General features: G+C 44.1%; 1 protein-coding gene across 1 annotated transcript in view; it reads right to left on the bottom strand.

Moving 5' to 3' along the window:
• LOC144691777 (MORC family CW-type zinc finger protein 3-like) overlaps positions 1-19,857 on the bottom strand; it is a 62,865-nt gene extending 43,008 nt beyond the window's left edge. The window contains exons 1-5 of the mRNA XM_078560238.1: positions 19,616-19,857; positions 17,567-17,639; positions 5,224-5,356; positions 1,966-2,180; positions 674-818 (exon numbers count right to left, since the gene is read on the bottom strand). Of these exons, the coding sequence (XP_078416364.1) occupies positions 674-818; positions 1,966-2,180; positions 5,224-5,356; positions 17,567-17,639; positions 19,616-19,699 (650 nt within the window). The 5' untranslated portion in view covers positions 19,700-19,857. The remainder of the gene's footprint in view (positions 1-673; positions 819-1,965; positions 2,181-5,223; positions 5,357-17,566; positions 17,640-19,615) is intronic.
• Between the last annotated feature and the right edge of the window lie 650 nt (positions 19,858-20,507).

Genomic DNA, 20,507 nt, shown 5'->3' with positions numbered 1-20,507 from the left:
AATAATATAACACTATTAAATCCATGGTTTATTTCAATCCATGAGATTTAGCACCAGAAATTTAACCAAACTCTTTCAAAGAATAGTGACAGCTATTACAACTCGTGTTCTTATGAGAGCAAAGGAGATTAGAAGCGATCAAACTGAGGTGTTCAAACTACGTGGAATTATGATGAGAAACACATTTCCATTGGTCACAGTCAATAACTAGAGTGCATCTATTCAAGATCGCCACCAAATAAATGGAGAGAGTTACAATTTCATTTATAATCCAGCGATCATTAGGGCATGGAGCACCCCATCAGAAACAGTGGTAGAAGTGGAATCCATATTATCTTTGAAAGGGGAACCAGATCAAAGTTTGAAAAAGAAACATTTTAAAAGGGTACGAGGGAAGAGCAGGGGGGCTGGGATTAAGTAGATGCCTCCTCCAGAGAGCCAGCACAAACGTGGTGAGCTAAAGTGCCTCATTCCGCCCTGTAAAATTTTATAGTGCCATAGCCATATCAGACACCAGAAAGTGAGCAGTCCAAAATGCATTTTTTTTTTTAAAGTTGAAAGCTAAAGATTAGTGTGAGCTACTGTATCTCCCAACTAATCCGACCATTACATTAATCTCTTTCTAGCAAAATTATTATATTCTTGAGGTACTAACTGACAAAGTTTAACTTACTTTCTTATATTCCAAATGATAATCCTTGTTCCTCGTTTTCCAGAAATAGAATCCAGTTCTGCCAGGAGATCCTTTTCTGTACTGAATAAAGAATGCTGTAAAATTGCTTTCAAACTTGACTGCATGTCCTCACTTATAAGCTTTCGTAAGACTTGTATTAAGGAATATAAGCATTTATTCAAATGTACAACAGCTTGTAACTCATGCAGCGTATCAACATTTCTCAGATTCCCATGAATTTTAACCAAAATCTGATGATCCTTTCAAAGAATTTTGTGAATATAAAAGGGTGACAACACACAAGAAAAAGAATTGGCTTCTTGAAGGAGGAGGAATGTTGATCCCTACTCAACACGAGTTGCAGTCCTGCAAACAGGACCTTTGATAAGGCAGGTTTCTCAGACTCAAAATATAGAAATAGGTGAAAAAAACACAATGGTAGCTAAGAACAAAATACGACTTCTCATCTTCACCATGTAGTCTTCATTTAACCTACAGGTTTATTGAGTGATAGCTGACCCCCCACTCAAGGTCTCAGAATCAAACCACAGCCTGTGTTAATTACCTGGTCACAGCTGAGGCAGCAGAAAAAACAATTGGCCTCAGTGTTCTTGAATTAGAGGGGGAAAATTCACAAAAAAACCAGGTTGCCTGTTTCTGATCACGTTTACAGCAACATATGTGCAAGGATAGTATCAGGCCCCAAGCCCATCCCATAATGAAAACACTTGCTGGCACTTGCTGTGGCCTACTTGGCCAAGGTAGCAAGATGACAATTATCACCCACGAAACCTTACCCCAGCAAGGACTCATTACCTTGAGAAGAGGAAAGGAAGAAAGCTACCAGGACAAACAATAAATGCAATATCGTTGAATGTTAAACCTACATCAAATGGACTGTAGTGGTTCAAGAAGGCAGCTCATCACTCTTCAAGGGCAATTAGGGATTGGCAATAAACGCTGGTTTTGCCAGCGACACCCACATCCCACAAATGAGTAAAACTGCAGAGTATCAATATGCTATGCCAGGGAACAATGGAATGAAAATTCATTATCACAACATGCAACATAGTGTTCAACTACCCAACCAAAACAACATATGGGGATGCCAAGTACGCGCCACACTTCTCAACAGGAAATGTTGCACATCTCCTAGCAACCAATTTTAACATCAGCAATCCCACTCATCAATATGTTAAAGATGCTGTAGAAAAGGAAGGGCAGATAATGCTGTATCTTAAATAGTAAATGTCTTTTAATGAAGAACAAATATCTTCAAATAAAAAGGATATGGTTCTGGTTGAACGAAATAATCGGTACAATCACATTTTCTGCTTTTATCGCTTCAAGATAAGTCTGAGACAAGAAGCCCACACTACTTGTTTCTCCATTTTTTGTGAAAACCAATGCATCTCTTCCCAATCGCATAGATCCAGACTTGAAGCCATTGCCATAAATCCCAACAGGAGCATGACCATTTATTGCAACTTTGTCACTGAATCCAAAGCTGGAAAGAATGAGAAATAAATTTATATTAAAACGAATTTTAAAAGTTTCAAACTAATATAGTACATCATTTTTCAAGTTTTAAATAACAAACTTGCATAATCCCAAAGTACAACAGTAAATACAAACAAAATCATTTTGTATTGCAGTACAGGTTCAAGAAGTTAAAAATTCTGAATTACAAAATTCATAATTAATCTTAAAAGACAGACCCAAAATTAGAACACCAGAGTTCCCTAGGAATCTCCTGTCATCACCCCTCTTCTCAAAAAACCAACCCTTGATCCTACTGCCCCTACAAACTACTAGCCCACCCTGACCTTCCTTTCCCCTTCAAAGTCCTTAAACTCACTGTCAATTCCCAAATCTGTGCCCATCTTTTGGGAATCTGAAGGAGCTTGATTGGGTAGAAAGAGGTTGTTTCTGCTGGTCCGGGAAACTAAAACATGGGTACAGTGTCTCATGATAAGGGGACAATTGTTTGGGAATGAGCTGAGGAGAAGTTTCTTCACTCAAGAGAGTTGTGAATCTTTGGAATTCTTTAACCCAGAGGATTGCAGATTCTCCATCATTGGGATATATTCAAGGCTGGAATAAGCAGATGTTTAGCCTCAGGGGATCAAGGGAAACGGGGAGCAAGTGGGAAAGCCCAAGATCAGCCATGATCGTACTGAATCGTGGAGCAGGTTCGACAGGACGAATGGTCTATTCCTGCTCTAATCTCGTGTTCTTATGAAACGACATTTTTGAATCCCTCCAATCAGGTTCCCATCTTTGCCACGGTATCAAAACAGCTCTTATCAAAATCAAAAACGAGAGCCGATGTGGCTTTAACAAAGGAAAGCTATCCATCCTTGTCCTTCTCAACCTATCTGTAGCCTTCAATACAGTTGAGCACACCATGCTCCTCCTTTGCCTCTCCACGGTCCTACAGCCTGATTTCATTCATATCCGTCTAATCACAGCCAGAGAATCACCTCCAACGGCTTCTCTTCCTGATCATGCACCATTATGTCTGATATCCCACAATGACCTGTCCTTGGCCCCCTCCTACTTCTCACCTACATGTGTCCCACTTGACAACAATCATCCAAAAACAGTATCAGTCCGCGCATGTAAACTGATGACATCCAGCTCTAACCCATCAACTCTTTCGACTCCCCCAGTGTCTCTAGATTCTCATTGCTTTTGCAACATCCAGCAATTTCCCCCAATTAAGTATTGGGAAGACTGAAGCCATCATCTTTGGTCCCCACTACAATCTCAATTTCCGAGCCACCAACTCCATCCCGCTCCCTGGCAACTGTCTGAGGCTGAGCCAGGCTGCTGGCAACCTTGGTGTCATATTTGACCCTGAGATACTGATCACATAATTGTCCCATCACTAAGGCTGTCTGTAACACTACAAAAACAGAATTACCCGGAAAAACTCAGCAGGTCTGGCAGCATCGGTGGAGAAGAAAAGAGTCGACGTCTCGAGTCCACATGACCCTTCAACAGAACGGGTCATGTGGACTTGAGACGTCGACTCTTTTCTTCTCCACCGATGCTGCCAGACCTGCTGAGTTTTTCCGGGTAATTCTGTTTTTGTTTTGGATTTCCAGCATCCGCAGTAGTTTTTTGTTTTTTCTGTCTGTAACACTGTCTAACTATGCCCTTGCCTCGCTCAACTGCTGCTGAAACCCTCATTCATGCCTTTGCTATCTCTAAGTTTGACTATTCCAATTCATTCCTGGCCTGCCTCCTCCTGCCTGCCTGCCCTTTTGTAAACTTGAAGTCATCCAAAACTCTGCTGCCTATGTTCTTACTCACACCATGTCCCATTCGCCATCATCCCCGTGCTTGCTGAACTACGCTGGCTCCTGGTTAAGCAACACCTAGATTTTAAAATTCTGGGCCTCGTTTTCAAATCCCTCCATGACCTTGATCCACCCTATCTTGGTAATCTCCTCTAGCCCCACAGATTCTGGCCTCTTGAGCACCCACTGATTTTAATTGCTCCCCCACTGGTGACCGCGCCTTCAGTTGCCTAAGCCCAACAATGCAGGAATTCTCTGCCTAAACATTTCCACCTCTCTTTCCTCCTTTAAGACGTACCTTGAAACCTACCTCTTTGATCAAGCTTGTGGTGAACTGCCCTAACATCGCCTTTTACATTCGGTGTCAAATTTTGCTTTATAACACTCCTGTGAAGGATTTTGGGATGTTTTATAATGCTTAAGGTGCTATATAAATAAAAGCACACGTGCAGTTACTGAATCATTTCAGACCTTTCACTATTCAGTGTCACTCGTGACTATTGGGATGACCTTATAATTGTACACAAATATAACTCCATAAACCTTAGTCTATACACATTGGTCTGATGACATTTTCAGAAAAGGATTGGTTACATTGCTGGGTGTTTTCTGCCTATCTAAAGGGGTGGGATTAAAAATCCACACAAAAAATAAAAAAAAAAAAATCACCATTTCTATAACTCCACTCACATTGAACCAATATTTTAGCAATCCTATCACTTGCACCAGAAGAGAGGCATTTTGACTGAATTATAAATGCAAAATAATGCTAAATTAACAGCTTTAGTAGATAAAGTAGGGTAAGAAATACTCTTACAAGTTAAAATACACCACAGGGATGGGAGAGAGACCTGGCCACAAATATGTATTGTGGACTAGCTTCAGTCTGACAGTAATTTCCAGTATTTCAGTTAATCCCTAAAATTCCACAGTTTGCAGTTAGAAGATGGCAAAATAGCTCTAAGCCTCGCCTCAAATGGAACTATCAGCCACAGTCCCATAACTGTGCAACCAGAGCTACTGCCAATGACTTTAAGCTATTGCTTACACCAACATGAGATGAGCTCACAAAGAAGTCAACCACAAAAGATAACAGTATATCATGGAATAATTTACTGTTCACAATTCAAAGTTTTACCATTCAAACTGCTAAATAATTTTAAGCATAAAAAGAACTTTTAATCATGAGAAGAATGTACCTCAGTAATATTCTTTGAGTCTTTTGTAACAAAAGCAACAACTTACCTCAACATTTTGTACAACTTGCTTTGATTCATCCCCTGGCCATTGTCAGCAAATATCAAGCAAATTGATTCCTTTATTGTAGTCTTATCAATCCACATCTGCTTTGCATTTACATCTGGGTCATATGCATTATCTGGAAAAGTAAAACAAAAGTCAAATCAAACAAAACATGATTATATTTAACTATACTCACTTTAGATGCTAAACTTTAAAAAAAAAGTACTTATCTGTTTAAGAAACCATTTCTTATGCATAGTAAGATGTAAGACGTGATATCTATCAGGATAAATGCAATGTTGGCAACATTTCAGTTAAAATCAAAACAAAATCACTACATAGATTCAGATGTTTTACAGCACAGGAGGCAGCTATTCGGCCCATCTTGTCCGTGCCGATCAACAAAGATCAGACTACACTAATCCCATTTTCCAGCGCTTAGCCCATAGCCCTGGAGGCTATGGCAAAACAAGTGAATATCTAAATACTTCTTAAATTTTACAAGAGTTTCTAACTCAGCCACCTTTTCAGGCAGTGAGTTCCAGACTCCCACCACCCTCTGGGTGAAAAAATTTCTCAATCCCCTCTGAGCCTTCTACCTCTTACCTTAAATCTATACCCCCTGATTATTGACCCCTCCACTAATGGAAAAAGTGCCTTCCTATCCACCCTATCTATGCCCCTCATAATCTTATACACCTCTATCAGGTCCCCTCTCAACCTTCACTGCTCTAAGGAAAACAATCCCAGCCTATCCAATCTTTCCTCATAGCTCAGACCTTCCAGCCCAGGCAGCATCCTGGTAAATCTCCCCTGCACCCTCTCCAGTACAATCACATGATTCCTATAATGTGGTGACCAGAACTGCACACAGTACTCCAGTTGAGGCCTAACCAGTGTTTTATACAGTTCCAGCATAACCTCCCTGCTCTTGTATTCTGCGCCTTGGCTAATAAAGGCAAGTATCCCAAATGCCTTCTTAAGCATCTTATCTACCTGGCCTGCTACCTTCAAGGATCTGTGGATATAGACACCAAGGTCCCTCTGGCCTTCAGTACTTTCCAGGGTCCTATCATTCATAGTGTAATCCCTTGCCTTGTTAGTCCTACCCAAATGCATCACCTCACACTTTGCCACGTTGATTCCCATTTGCTTCTGCTCTGCCCACCTGACTAGTCCATTGATATCCTCTTGCAGTTTACAGCTATCCTCCTCACTATTTACCACCCTACCAATTTTCATGTTATCTGAGAACTTATTGATCATGCCCCCTATATTTAAGTCCAAGTCGTTTATGTACACCACAAACAGCAAGGGTCCCAGCACAGAGCCCTGTGGAACCCCACTGGAAACAGACTTCCGATCACAGAAACATCCCATCACCATCACCCTCTGCTTCCTGTCTCTCAGCCAATTTTGGATCCAACATTACATGCTTAAAAGAAGGATCCATGACAGTAAGAATCGGTCTGGTCTAACAATCCTAAGAATATTTTCTGCTAAACTATGTTACTACATGTTCACAAAGCACAAGAGCTAACATTTTAAATTCTATTAGTGAATCCAACAGCATAAAGGTAGCACCATAGAGTAAATGCACACCTTCTGTATACTGGTAAGTTGTTGGTAACCTCTTCCGATAATGAAGATGTCTACTCTTGATACACTAAAGACTATCTACTTCCATAGTTTCTGAAAATGAAGACCAAAGAAGTGAAAATTCTGGACAAGCACATCAGGCATTTTACAACACCATAAATCATCCAATGCAATACTGTTACTGTTCCACAAGTCATCAGGTATCAAGCATAGTACCTCAGTGCAATGCCACAATGTCAAAGATGCTGCTTTCCAATGATGCATTAAACCAAGATTCCAAATGCCCTCATCCCAGTGCACTGAAAAGGTGGTAATTTTCCTGTGTCCTGGCCAATATTTATCATCCAATCAACACCTCCAGAAACAGATTCATTCAATTCATTGCTGTTTGTAGAACCTTGCAGCATGCAGGCTGGCTGCCACATTTGTCTACAATACTGACTATGCCAGGAAAGTAATTCATTGGAAGCACTTTTTGTTATCCCAAGTTCATGAAAGGCTATGTATAAAAGAAACAATAAACTTGCTTTAACCAAAGTAACAGCTCAAAAGATGGTCAGATGACAAAGACGGCAAGTTGATGAAAGTTATGTATGAATGCTTCATCAGTTAACAATCTTAATAGTTTAAACAATTTGCATTTGTAATCAGGCCTTTAACGCAGAGCTTCCCAAGGCACTTCATACGACTTTGAAATAAGATTTGACATAGTCATATAAGGAGATATTAGGACAGGTGACCAAAAACTGAGATAAACACAATATGCTGGCACTACTCAGATCTGGGAGCATCTATGGAGAGAAACAGTGTAGGATTCAGTGTGTTTGCATGGTTTGTTTTAATGAGTAACTTTGCAATAGTCGTTTAGTAGTACAGAACTTGAGTGTTGCCGAGAAAAAAAGATGTCGAAGCTTTTCGTCTTGCACTCATCAGGACACTTTGCAAGAATACCAATATAAGGGGAAAACAGCAGTCGGGCTCGCAATGTGGCATATTTGCATGTACTGGAAGCTACATATACTAATATACATGGCCCTGTTCTATAGCCATCTGCTGGCTCATTCCTCAGGGCAATGCCTTGATCAATCAGGGGCAAGCTGCCCACTTTAAATTTCAAACAATGCTCGGCAGTTAACTGCTAGTCACCATTAAGTGGTGCATTCCATGGCAACACCGCTACCCGAGTCCACTTCCCAACCAATCAGCTCTCTTCTCATACAGTATAAATTGCTCTTCTCTCATTGTATTGGTATTCTTGCGAAGTGTCCTGATGAGTGCAAGACAAAAAGCTTTGACATGTCTCTTTTTTCAGCAATACTCAAACTTTGTAATGTTTGTTTTGTATGGAATTGTGATGGCAAAGCCAAGCAGCAAAGCCTGATTGTTAACCTTGTTCAAAAAGATGCCAATGTGTAACTATTAACTGCTTATGCCATTCTGCATGTACTCCTGACTTTTGTCTAATTAAATGCTGGAAAAACATGTTTGTCTGCGCTAAGAACAATAGCAGAGATAAGGAAGGTCAACAAAAACAAGTGCGAGTCCACAAAGACGCAAACATTAATGTAACTCTAATTCAATCATGTTAGCTTGATTAATGTAGCTCTAATTCAATTATGTTAGCTTGCTGAGTCATGTGGTCATGAGGGAACAATGATGTAACCCAAATTTAATCATGTCAGCCAGAGCAAACCATGGCCTAGTACAACAACCAGCACCAAGGGGGATAAAAGATAGGGAGCCTCAGATATCATTAGTGAAGAGAAGTGAGACTACAGTCAACAAGGACACACCCAGTAGTCGTTGCCCCAGAGACTCGAGAGCAAGGACCAGAGTTCGCTGTTACACTACTGCCGTTTGGCATTGGACAAAATTGAAACTTGTGAGCTTAATAAGCTTATTTTTTTTTAATCGTTCATGGGATGTGGGTGGCGCTGGTTAGGCCTGCATTTATTGCCCATCCCTAATTGCCTTTGTTCAGAGGGCATTTTTTTTTGCTGATAATCGAAGCATTCACTGTCCGTACATGTGAGGGCAAGGAGTGGTTAAGGTCCACGTATTCCAAAACTTTAAAATTTAACATTTTAGCTCGAGATGACCTTTCATCAGGTCTTTCACTCGTATTTTCTGTCAAATTGGTGGTTATAAAGGAGGAAAGAGGGGTATAGAGGTTCAGGGATGGAATTCTAAAGCTTAGAGCCTTGGCAGATAAAGGCGTGGCCAACACTGTGAAGCATTTAAAATGGGGATGCACAAGAGACCAGAATTAGAGGACAGTACATATCTCAGGTGGTTGTAGGGCTAGTTAAGATTATAGAGGTAATGAGGAGCAAGGTAATGGAAAGATTTGAAAACAGGATGAGACTTTTAAGAGCCATTGTAGGTCAGAGAGTACATTGGGTGAATGATCTTGGTGTTCCACTGGTGCCACTAGAATCACTTCTGCTATCAAAACTGGTCATTACTGCCAACTATCAAATTTCCTCTTATTGTTTCCCGCTCTAAGGGGAACAGCTTCAAGTTGCTCCAAATAATAGAAGGCCTTCATCCCTGGTACCATTCTAGTAAATCCCTTTGGCAGCATCTCCAAGATCTTGACACTATTCCTAAATTGTGGTGCCCAGAATCAAGCACAGTGCTCCAGATGAGGCTAGACCAGTGTTTTATATAGCTTTAGCATTACTTCCTTATTTTGCACTGTATTCTATTTATAAAACCTAATGCTTTTTTCTTTTAAAAAAAGCCTCCTAAACTTGTCCTTCCACCTTCAAAGATTTATGGACATTCACTCCCGGGTGCCACTGTTCTTGCATCCCCTTTGAAAGGCATATTGCCTCTTTTCATTTTTCCTATACTATTATACAATCTGATTTAGGCACAATTATGGGTCTGTTGTCTACCTTTGGTGTGCATACAATTAGGTTTTGAGAACCTGACAAGGTGTTAAGGTGATAAACTTAACCATCCTTGGATGTTAACACTGTCACGGCTCACTGGGGATAGTGTGCTATATTATCAAGCCCCACTGTTCCCTGAGCCGTGACTAATGTGATAAGTTTACAGACCACCAAATTTCCAGTTCTACCTGTTTAATTTAGGTTAAAAGAATACAAGCACTAGGTTTGTAAACTTAACAAGTAAATAACTGTTTATTAAATCAGTTGTCTGTCACCAGTGGCAAAAGAAAGAAATATGAACTGCTAACACTTCTTAAACCCCTATACACAAACACAAATAAGATACACAAAACATGGATTTTAAGGGCGAGATAAAACAGTTCAATAGCACCAATCCAGAATTCAGAGTTAGATGGGTTGACTTTGATTGCTTCCTTCCAAATTTCTTGCAGGCAGTTGTGGCTGACACAAGGTGGTCTCCCAGCACTTGCAGTCTGTAGTTCTCTGGTTGAAACTTCTCCCAGCACTTGCAGTCTGTGGTTCTCTGGTTGAAACTTGCTTTTAATGTCTCTACTGGTGATTTTTCACCTTTTCCTCCTGACTGGGGTTTCTCAAAGAAAATAGGATACAGCGACGAGGAATAGCCAATTAGCTGCTATGGCAGGATTACTGGAGTCTTACAAAACACAGGAGAGGGGGGGGGATTTCAGGTCTTTCCTCTTTTCAGGCTAGGAACTGATCAACTGCATTATCCTTACATTGGCTCCTGACCAAATAGCCAGGAGCCAATCAAAACGCCATCACGTCATCTTAAACCAGGTCTCTGTTCCAGCACCATTCTGTCCAACCTAGCAAACACAGTTCCAGGAGATGGCAACATCGTAGATTTTCTTCTTCCTGCTCTAGTGAACATCTCTTTTAAACTGCAGCCATGGTAGTTTTTAAAGCCACAGTCCAAGAAAAAAAATAAAAATACGTTCTTTACAACACCTCATTAATTTTGGCCTTCTTCAAACCAGATGGCTTCCTATTTGGGAGTCACTCCATTTTTCAAAGGATCCTCTGGCTCTGTCCAGTGGTTGGCAATTTGCTGTGATATTGTCAGCTTTCCACATTATTCTGTGGGCTGCTTCACTAAGTGCACTGCATTACATTTGATCTGCCATGTGCTTGACCATTTCACCAGTCCCTTAGGCAACTGTGTATTCATGCTGCCACTCTCTCTTTAATCCCATGGGTTTTAATTTTGCCAACAAGTCTATTGGGTGATACTCTGTCAAACACCTTTTTAAAACACCACATATGCAACAACAACTGCATCAGATCTGTGCTCCAGAACCAGCTGCTGTAAGATTAACTGTGTTCATGCCTGACAAAATGGTAGGCAGGGAGGCTGATTCAATTTGTAACAAATCAGAAAGATTTATTAAGTATCAAACTTAAAATAGGGAGTAATTAACAGGTTTAGACAAGCTTTACTTCCCATTTCAACCTTGAAAGAGAAGCACACAGACTCGGATTAGACATTAACTTCTCGTAACTTGCTTGCAGTTCTTGTACCACCAGGAGGCAGTCTTCTGTGGCATTCTTTTCCTCTGCTTGGAAAACCTGATCAGGAACTTAATTCTCATCCAATAAACCCCTCCCTCTCTTTAATCACTCCCAGCCCTATCGTTGATCATGCACTGACATGCCTTTTTTGACCAACCAGATACAATTCACGTATGCCTCACACCATTACATAATGCTGTTTACATCCATCCTTGTCCGACTCCCTTATTTCAAGATTTCAGGGTTTTATCTCTTAGAGGGCCATTCCATTCTGGTCTATTCTCCTGGTACAAGCAGTTTTAAGCACAAAGTAGGTAACCGTAAGCTCCCTTGGAGCCCGAGGTTCCACACAAAAGGATTACAACCTTTATGATTACATAAATAAACACATACATGATTTTTTTATCCATGACACAATATTAGAGTAATTAAAAAGGTTAGACATAATTTGATTGCATGTCATGAAAAGATTAATGTCTTTAATCTTATTGGAAATTATTTTTTAAAATGGAGTTCAGTGGTGTCTGTGTCTAGGTGTGTGTGTCTTAATTGGATTAAAGCCAGCTGGTCTAGAGGCCTTGATGTATAGAAAGAAGTAGGCTTGAAATGATAATTAGATAAACATGGGGAAGTTTAGAAACATAGGTGTCAAGGGGGCAATTTGCATTTTTAAATAAAACATTCAAAAGAATGGGTGAAATCTTGCACCTAGCTAGAAGGCGCCAAGCAATGCATTTATTTTTACTAAAAAAAATTGGTGGAATCAAAGAGTGTTATTATTAGAAGAGGTAAAATTAAAAGCCTAGTGACACAATGGAAAATTTACATTCAAAGAGAAAGATATGCATAAAGGAGAAAGGAGATTGTGGGTAAGGGAGAGACATTTAAGATTCAACAAGTGTGAGAAGCCTCAAGCTGCTGTCTGCAAGGACCCAAAGCTGAAAGAAACTCATTTTGAATGCAACTGTTCAGGTTGCGCTTTGCCAGATGCCTGTTTAAATCTATGAGATTTACAATTGCCTTAATGGGGGTATAACTGATTCAGAATAATTAGGGGATTTATGTAGTTACAATGGTAGTAATTTTGTAGACATATGTTTACAATCTTTCTTGTATTAATAAATGTTTAATTTAGTTTTATATAAAACCTCTTGAGACTCGGTGGTCTTATTACGACTGAATTCAAAGCCTGCATCTCGAAACATACAAATTGCAAAAAGGGGTGTTATGACCATTGTTTCAAGTTTCCTTCTGGGATTTGAACAACTCAGCCTTACCATCGGCTATGTCATAATATGCACTTTAACCAACCTATTCCACTACAACTATAAACACTGGCATTCTTTCGACAATGTGAAAAATTGCCGAGGTATGACCTGTCCATAAAAAGGACAAATCCTTGGCATCAAGGCAGCATTTGATGGAGTGTGGTATCAGAAGTGCTCTGGGGGAAACTCTCCACAAGTCATACCTAGCACAAATGTAAGGTGGCTGTCATTGTTAGAGGTCAATCATCTCAGCCCCATTGACATCATTGCAGGAGTTCCTCAGGATGGTGTCCCATGCCCAACCATCTTCAGCTATTTCATCAATGATCTTCCCTCCATCATAAAGTCAGAAGTGGACATGTTTGCTGAGGATTGCAGTGTACAGTACCATTCACAACCCTTCAGTTAACGAAGTAGTCTGTGCCCACATGCAGCAAGAACTAGACAGCGTTCAGACTTGGGCTGATAAGTAACATTCACCTCATACAAGTGCTAGGCAATGACCATCTGCAACAAGGAAGAATCTAACCATCTCCTTTTGATGTTGAATGGCATTACCATCGCTGAATATAAATACTGTGGCTTCAAGAGTAGGCGAGAGGCTGGGAATTCTCCAGCAAATAACTCACCTCGTTATTCCCAAAGCCAGTCCACCATTTACAAGGCACAAGCCAGAAGTGCAATAGAACAGTCTCTATTTGCTTGGATGAGCACATCCAACGGCACTCGAGAAGCTCAACACCATTCAGGGCAAACTGGCCTGCACGATCGACACCCCACCCACCACATTAAACACTTATTCTACCACCGATGCACAGTGGCAGAGTGTGCCATCTGCAAGATAAAATGCAGCAACTTGCCAAGCCTCCTTCAACAGCAATTTCCAAATCTGAAACCTCTACCACCTAGAAGAACAAGAGCAACAGACGCATAGGAGCACCCTCAAAGTCACACATCATTCTGACTCTTAAATATAATTGCCATTTTATATCAAAGCTGAGTTAAAATCCTGGAACTCCCTCCCTAACTGTGGGTATACCTATACCCCATGGGCAGCAACAGTTGAAGGGGAGGGGGGCTCACCAACATCTTCTCAAGGGCAATTATGGAAGAGGAATAAATTATGACTTAGTCAATGATGCTCACATCCCATGAACGAACAAAAAAAAAAATGAACACATTAGACATTTTTATAAAAGCAAAATACTGTGGATGCTGGAAATCTGAAACAAAAACAAAAATAGCTGGAAAAACTCAGCAGATCTGACAGCATCTGCGGAGAGAAAAATAGTTAACGTTTCAAGTCCATGTGACTCTTCATCAGAACTCATTTCTTTTGGCATTTCTAAATGGCATTTTTATCTTCATCATGCCCTCTCTGCTTGTGCCACACTTCTTTCCCGTGTCAAGCTTCAATTTTCTATTTACTACAATGCAATGACGTGATTCAGTGCTGGCATGGTTCTCCTAGCATAATGTAGCCTCTAAGCTAGATGGCACCAAGTTATTGTACCTGTGATTGGCTGAATTCCAGCTGCAACTCAAGTTTTCTGAGGAACTCAGAGTTATTTGTTTCATTTCAAATGTACAACACTGCTTCTTACTATTTCTAAAAGGATTCAAAGGACCTAAACAAACTTAAATACTGTTCCCCTTGGTGGTAGCAGCCCAGCTCTTGACTACAGAGGCTGCTTTCTCCAAAAGGGTTTCTGTTGTCCAAGTGATCCACACTTCACCAATAAAGGCTCGAGCCTCAAGAATCAATCATTGGAAATCCCTCTGTCACAATCCTAAACCTGCAGCGGTTTCTGCAAGAATTCTACTTCAGGTCAGTTTGTTTTCTGCCACCCTTGGCCATCCACTACACGACTGCAGCCCTCTCCCTCCTAAATCCCCATGGGTTTCAAAGTCAGCCGTCATGTTTAGGGCATTATTCAGAAGATAATTCTGCAATCCTGTGTCCATGATGGGGAGTTAGCCTAACGTCTGTCATAGGGAAAAGGCTAGAAGCAGGACATTTAGAAAATCATAATACACCTGAGTAAACATGGTTGTGCAAAAGGGAAATTGTGTTTGCGCAATTTAGAATTCTTCAAGGAAGTAATAAGCAAGGTGGATAAAGGTGAAACTGTAAATGTGGTGCATTTGGATTTCCAAAAGGCATTCAACAAGATATCACATCAAAAGGTTACTTCACGGAATAAAAGCTTGTGGTGTTGGGCTAACATATTAGCATGGATAATGGGTTGGCTAACAGAGAGCAGAGTATGGATAAATGGGTCAATTTCAGGTTGGCAAGCAGTTACTAGTGGAATGCCATAGGGATCAGTGCTGGGGCCTCAAATATTTACTCTTTTTTTCAATGACTTGGATGAAGGGTTGAAGGTGTGGTAGTTAAATTTGCTGATGATAAGAAAGTAAATGGTCAAGAGGACATAAAGAACCTACAGAGGGATTTAGGTTAGGTTAAATGAGTCGGCAAAAAATTGGCAGAGGGAGAATAATGTGGGAAAATGTGAACTTATCCATTTGGCAGGAAGAATAGAACAGCAAAGTATTATTTCAGTGGAGGGAGACTGCAGAGCTCCACGGGACAGAGGGATGTGGGTGCCTCCCCCCATAATCATGACAGACGTTAGGCTAACTCCCCATACATGAATCAAAGTTGCTATGCAGGTGCAGCAAGTGATTTGGAAGGTAAATGCAATGTTGGCATTTATTGCAAGGGGAACGGAGTATAAAAGTAGGGAAGTTTGATACAACTGTGCAGGGCGTTAGTGAGACCACACCTGGAGTACTGTACACAGTTTTAGTCTCCTTACTTAAGGGTATAACTGCATTAGCAGTTGAGAGAGTATCCACTCAACTGATTTGTGGGCTAAAGGAGTTAGCTTATGAGGAAAGGTTAAGCAGGCTGGGACTAAAACCTTTGGAATTTAAAAGAATGAGAGGTGATCTTATTGAAACATAAGATCCTGAGGGGACTTGACAGAATGGATGCCAAGAGGTCATCATCTTTTGTTGGGCGGGGGGGAAATCTGGAACCAGGGGAAAAAGTTTAAAAATTAGGATTCTTGGGATGAAGAGAATTGTTCTCTCATATGTCTGTGCAATTCTCTTCCCCAGAGAGCAGTGAAGGATGGGTCACTGAATATGTTCATGTCACGTTAGATAGATTTATGGTCGGCAAACAAGCCAAGGATTACGGGGGTGGACGGCAAAGTGGAGTTGAGGCCACAAACAGATCAGCTGTGATTTTATCAAATGGCAAAGAAAGCTCGAAGGGCCAAATGGATAACTCCTGCTCCCAATTCTTGTGTTGACCAACAGTCCAGGGAGTACATCCAGTAAAGTGTAGCTGCACATCCCGAGAAATCACTCCATCATGAATAGAACACTTGTGGGTTGTTTGTGCAGTTTCATGAGAGCACAGCTAGAAACCTTGACTATGCATGGACCTGCCCTCTGCAGGCAAACATGTCCAGGCACTGCACCTCTTTTGAATTAAACAAAAGCGTGGGGGACAATAGTTCCATGGTGCATTGTTCATGGCGCATTCTCTATGGCAACGCCTCGACCAATCAGAACTGCCTTGCCAAACAATCGGCTCCCTATTCTCATGCAGTATAAATGTTGTGCCCTTTAAAATTTGGCATTCTTGCATCTGCCTTGATGAGTGTAAGCTAAAAAACTTCAACAGCATGATTCTTCTCAGCAATACTCAAATTCTGTACTACCAATTTGTAAACCTTGGATTGACAAATCAACCCTTAGGTAATCTCAGAGCTATACAGATATTGAAGCTTTGAGCATTTAAAAATTTATTTCATTGTGAACAGCCTTTGAATATTGCACAATCCCCTACAGAAAGTAGGTCATAGTTGATAGTGAGGAGGATAGCCGTTGTCTCCAGAATGATATCAATGCTTTGGTTGAGCGGATGGAGAAGTGTCAAATGGAATGAGGGGTAATGCATTTGGGGAGGGCAAACAAAGCAAGGGAATAGTCAATAAACAGGAGGATATTGAGAGTGGTTGAGGAAGTGAGAGACCTTGGAGTGCATGTCCACAGGTTCCTGAAGGTTGCAGGACAGGTGGATAAGGTGGTAATGAAAGCATATGGAATGCTTTCCTTTATTGGACGAGGTATTGAAATCAAAAGCAGGGATTTAATGACAACTGTATAAAATGCTGGTTAGGCCACAGTTGGAATTTTGTGTACAGTTCTGGTCACCACTTCACAGGAAGGACATAATTGCTCTGGAGAGAGTACAGAGAGGATTTACAAGAAAGTTGCCAGGCTTGCAATATTGCAGCGATGAGGAAAAATTGGATAGGCTAGGGTTGTTTTTCTTAGAACAGAAGAGGCTGAGGTGACCTAATTTAGGTGTACAAAATTATGAGGGGCCTAGATAGGATAGACAGAAAAGACCTGTTTCCCCTAACTGAGGGGTCAATTACCAGGGGGCATAGATTTAAAGTAATTGGAGAAAGATTAGAGAGGGCATGATCCACCCACAGTGTGGTGGGCATCAGGAATTCATTGCCTAAATTGGTGGTTGAGACTAAAATGCTCAACTCATTTAAAAGGTACCTGGATCTGCACCTGAAGTGCTGAAACCTGCAAGACTATGGGCCAGGTGCTGGAAAGTGGGATTAAAAATGAGCGGTTAGTTCCTTTTTTCTCTGGCTGGTGCAGACACGATGGGCTGAAGGGCCTCTTTCTACACCGTAACTTATCCATGGTTCTATGGTTTAAATTATGAGTCAGGGAGGGTTCTCCATGACATAAATTCTTTAGACAAAATTCAGCAGACACAGGAAATCAAGGAGTGTGGAGGAGGAAATGAAACATCATAGAAAGAGATGCGTGAAACCTCCCCACATATTACAAAATGTTGTTCTAAACAACTCAAATGCTAGAGAATGTGTGAGATAAATCTTGTTAACTCACTCATATGAAAGGCAATAAACACAAACAATATGAAAGAGGCATAAGGAAAATAGCCTGCCGGGCCCCGGCAGCACTTACCTATCAGCTCTGCCATTGCACTGAACGGCCAAGTGTGACTGGTGGAGTTGGTGTGCAGGAACTTGGGGCTCAGCTGTGTGTAAATGAAAGTAAGAGAGAGAGAAAGTGCGCGAGTTAATAAGCAGTATGTGGAGATCAAACTATAGAACGTACAATCCAACACCTCCCTAAAATACCATCTTCCTTTCAGCACCTCCTCACTCTGGATGCTAACCCTCCCCCTCTCACTCTAATCCCCCTCACTCAGGATACCTACCCCACCCCCCCAACCTCCCCTCCAAACCCACTCACTCAGGATACTAAACACACATTACAGGATACTAACCCGCTCCCCCACCCTTCAATCCCACTTACTCAGGATACTATTCCCCCGCCTCAGGATACTAACCCTCCAGCCTCCCTCACTCAGGATACTAACCCCCCCCACCCCACCAAACACCCCTCATTCAGAATACTAACACCTCCCCCCTCCTCCTCCAGCACCACCTCGCAGGATACTAACCCTCTCCACCCCAGAACCCCTCACTCAAGATATTAATCACACCTCCCCACTCAGGACACTAACCCTCTCCCATGCCCGCAGCCCCTCCTCGCTCAGGATACTAACCCTCTACCCCCCCCCCCCCACCCCACCCCAGCCCACCCTCGCTCAGGACACTAACCCTCTCCCCCTTCCCTCAACTCCAGCACACCCCCCTCCCACCCACTCCAGCACACTGCCTCTCTCATGACACTAATCCCCCACCAAGCCCCCCAGACCCACTCACCCCCAACCCCACACCACGACCCCACTCACCCCATCCCTCCCCCCCACTCTCCAGACCCCCTCCGCACTCCAGGACCCCACCCTCCCCCTTCCCCCCACTCCCTCCCCGCCAATCACCAGCACCCCCCACTCCCTCCCCGCCAATCACCAGTCCCCCTCCTCCACTCACCGACCCTCACGCCCCCCCCCACTCACCGACCCTCACGCCCCCCCCCCCACTCACCGACCCTCACGCCCCCCCCCACTCACCGACCCTCACGCCCCCCCCCACTCACCGACCCTCACGCCCCCCCCCCACTCACCGACCCTCACGCCCCCCCCCCACTCACCGACCCTCACGCCCCCCCCCCACTCACCGACCCTCACGCCCCCCCCCCACTCACCGACCCTCACGCCCCCCCCCACTCACCGACCCTCACGCCCCCCCCCACTCACCGACCCTCACGCCCCCCCCCACTCACCGACCCTCACGCCCCCCCCCACTCACCGACCCTCACGCCCCCCCCACTCACCGACCCTCACGCCCCCCCCCACTCACCGACCCTCACGCCCCCCCCCACTCACCGACCCTCACGCCCCCCCCCACTCACCGACCCTCACGCCCCCCCCCACTCACCGACCCTCACGCCCCCCCCCACTCACCGACCCTCACGCCCCCCCCCACTCACCGACCCTCACGCCCCCCCCCACTCACCGACCCTCACGCCCCCCCCCACTCACCGACCCTCACGCCCCCCCCCACTCACCGACCCTCACGCCCCCCCCCACTCACCGACCCTCACGCCCCCCCCCCACTCACCGACCCTCACGCCCCCCCCCACTCACCGACCCTCACGCCCCCCCCACTCACCGACCCTCACGCCCCCCCCCACTCACCGACCCTCACGCCCCCCCCACTCACCGACCCTCACGCCCCCCCCCCACTCACCGACCCTCACGCCCCCCCCACTCACCGACCCTCACACCCCCCCCCACTCACCGACCCTCACACCCCCCCCCACTCACCGACCCTCACGCCCCCCCCCACTCACCGGCCCTCACGCCCCCCCCCACTCGCCGACCCTCACGCCCCCCCCACTCGCCGACCCTCCTTCACCTCCACCCCCAGACCCTCACTCACCGACCCCCCCCTCCTCACTCACACCCCCCCACTCACTCAGGACACTAACCCTCTCCCCTCCCACTCCTGCCCCCTGCCCGCCCCGCACAAGATACTAAGCCTGCCCCGCCTCCAGACTCCCCCCCCAGCAATCGCTCCCCAGGAGCTCCTGCGACATACTCACTGCGCTCAGAGGGATCTCCTGCTGTCCCAGCCTCAGCGACCCGCCACCGCCGCTGCTCGCGCTCCGCAGGAACGGCGAGGCCATCTTGTTGCGGTCGGCTCCTTTAACTGACGGAGCAGATACAGATATAAACACACCCTCCTCCCCCCACCCCTCCCTCCACCGCCGGCCCCGCTCCCACTATTTACAAACTCCAGTCACCCCCTCGACGTCAGGCCTCTCCCTTACCGACCACCCCGAGTGACACACTTCCGCCCGCCCTGACCCCGCCCTGACCCCGCCCACCGGAAGTGCGGATTGCCCCCCAGCTTCCGATCCGCTCGCGGCTGCTCTTCTCTCTCTCTCTCTCTCTTCATCATCTCTTCACTCGTGTGTGTGTCTGTCTGTCAGTAATCATGGTCATATCCTTCCAAACCCTCCAGTGGTTAATAGGATGAGCAATAGGTTAATTTTGAATTGGAGACGTCCTGGGCAGAGGGGGCACATCATTTGGGTTCGAAGGTGACTGACTTATGATTCCCATGTCTAGAAGCACCTGAAGCATATGTGCCCTGAAGAGGAGTCCTACAGGCTCGATAACGGTTAACTCTTGTTTCTCTCTCCACAGACCTGCTGAGCTCTTCCAGCATTTTCTGTCTTTTTATTTCAGATTTCCAGCATCTGGGGTATTTTGCTTTTACCAAGCAGATGCCTACGCCTGTTTCCATGGTTTCCATGGCTAATTTTCTTTTGCTGGAACCAGCTCCGCCAGTGGCTGTGGCTTGACGGGCACCACTCTGCATCAAATGTGGCCGACCAGGAGACGCTACGGTTCTCACCACCTGCCGCAGGCGTATCGGAAGGATTTATAGGCTGATAATCAATCTTTTTGGCTACTTTAAGGTCACACCTT

Source organism: Cetorhinus maximus, chromosome 16 (assembly GCF_964194155.1).
Source record: "Cetorhinus maximus chromosome 16, sCetMax3.hap1.1, whole genome shotgun sequence".
Lineage (NCBI taxonomy): Eukaryota > Metazoa > Chordata > Chondrichthyes > Lamniformes > Cetorhinidae > Cetorhinus > Cetorhinus maximus.
Note: the sequence above shows the minus strand (reverse complement) of the source record. Positions and strands in the feature narration are given on the sequence as shown.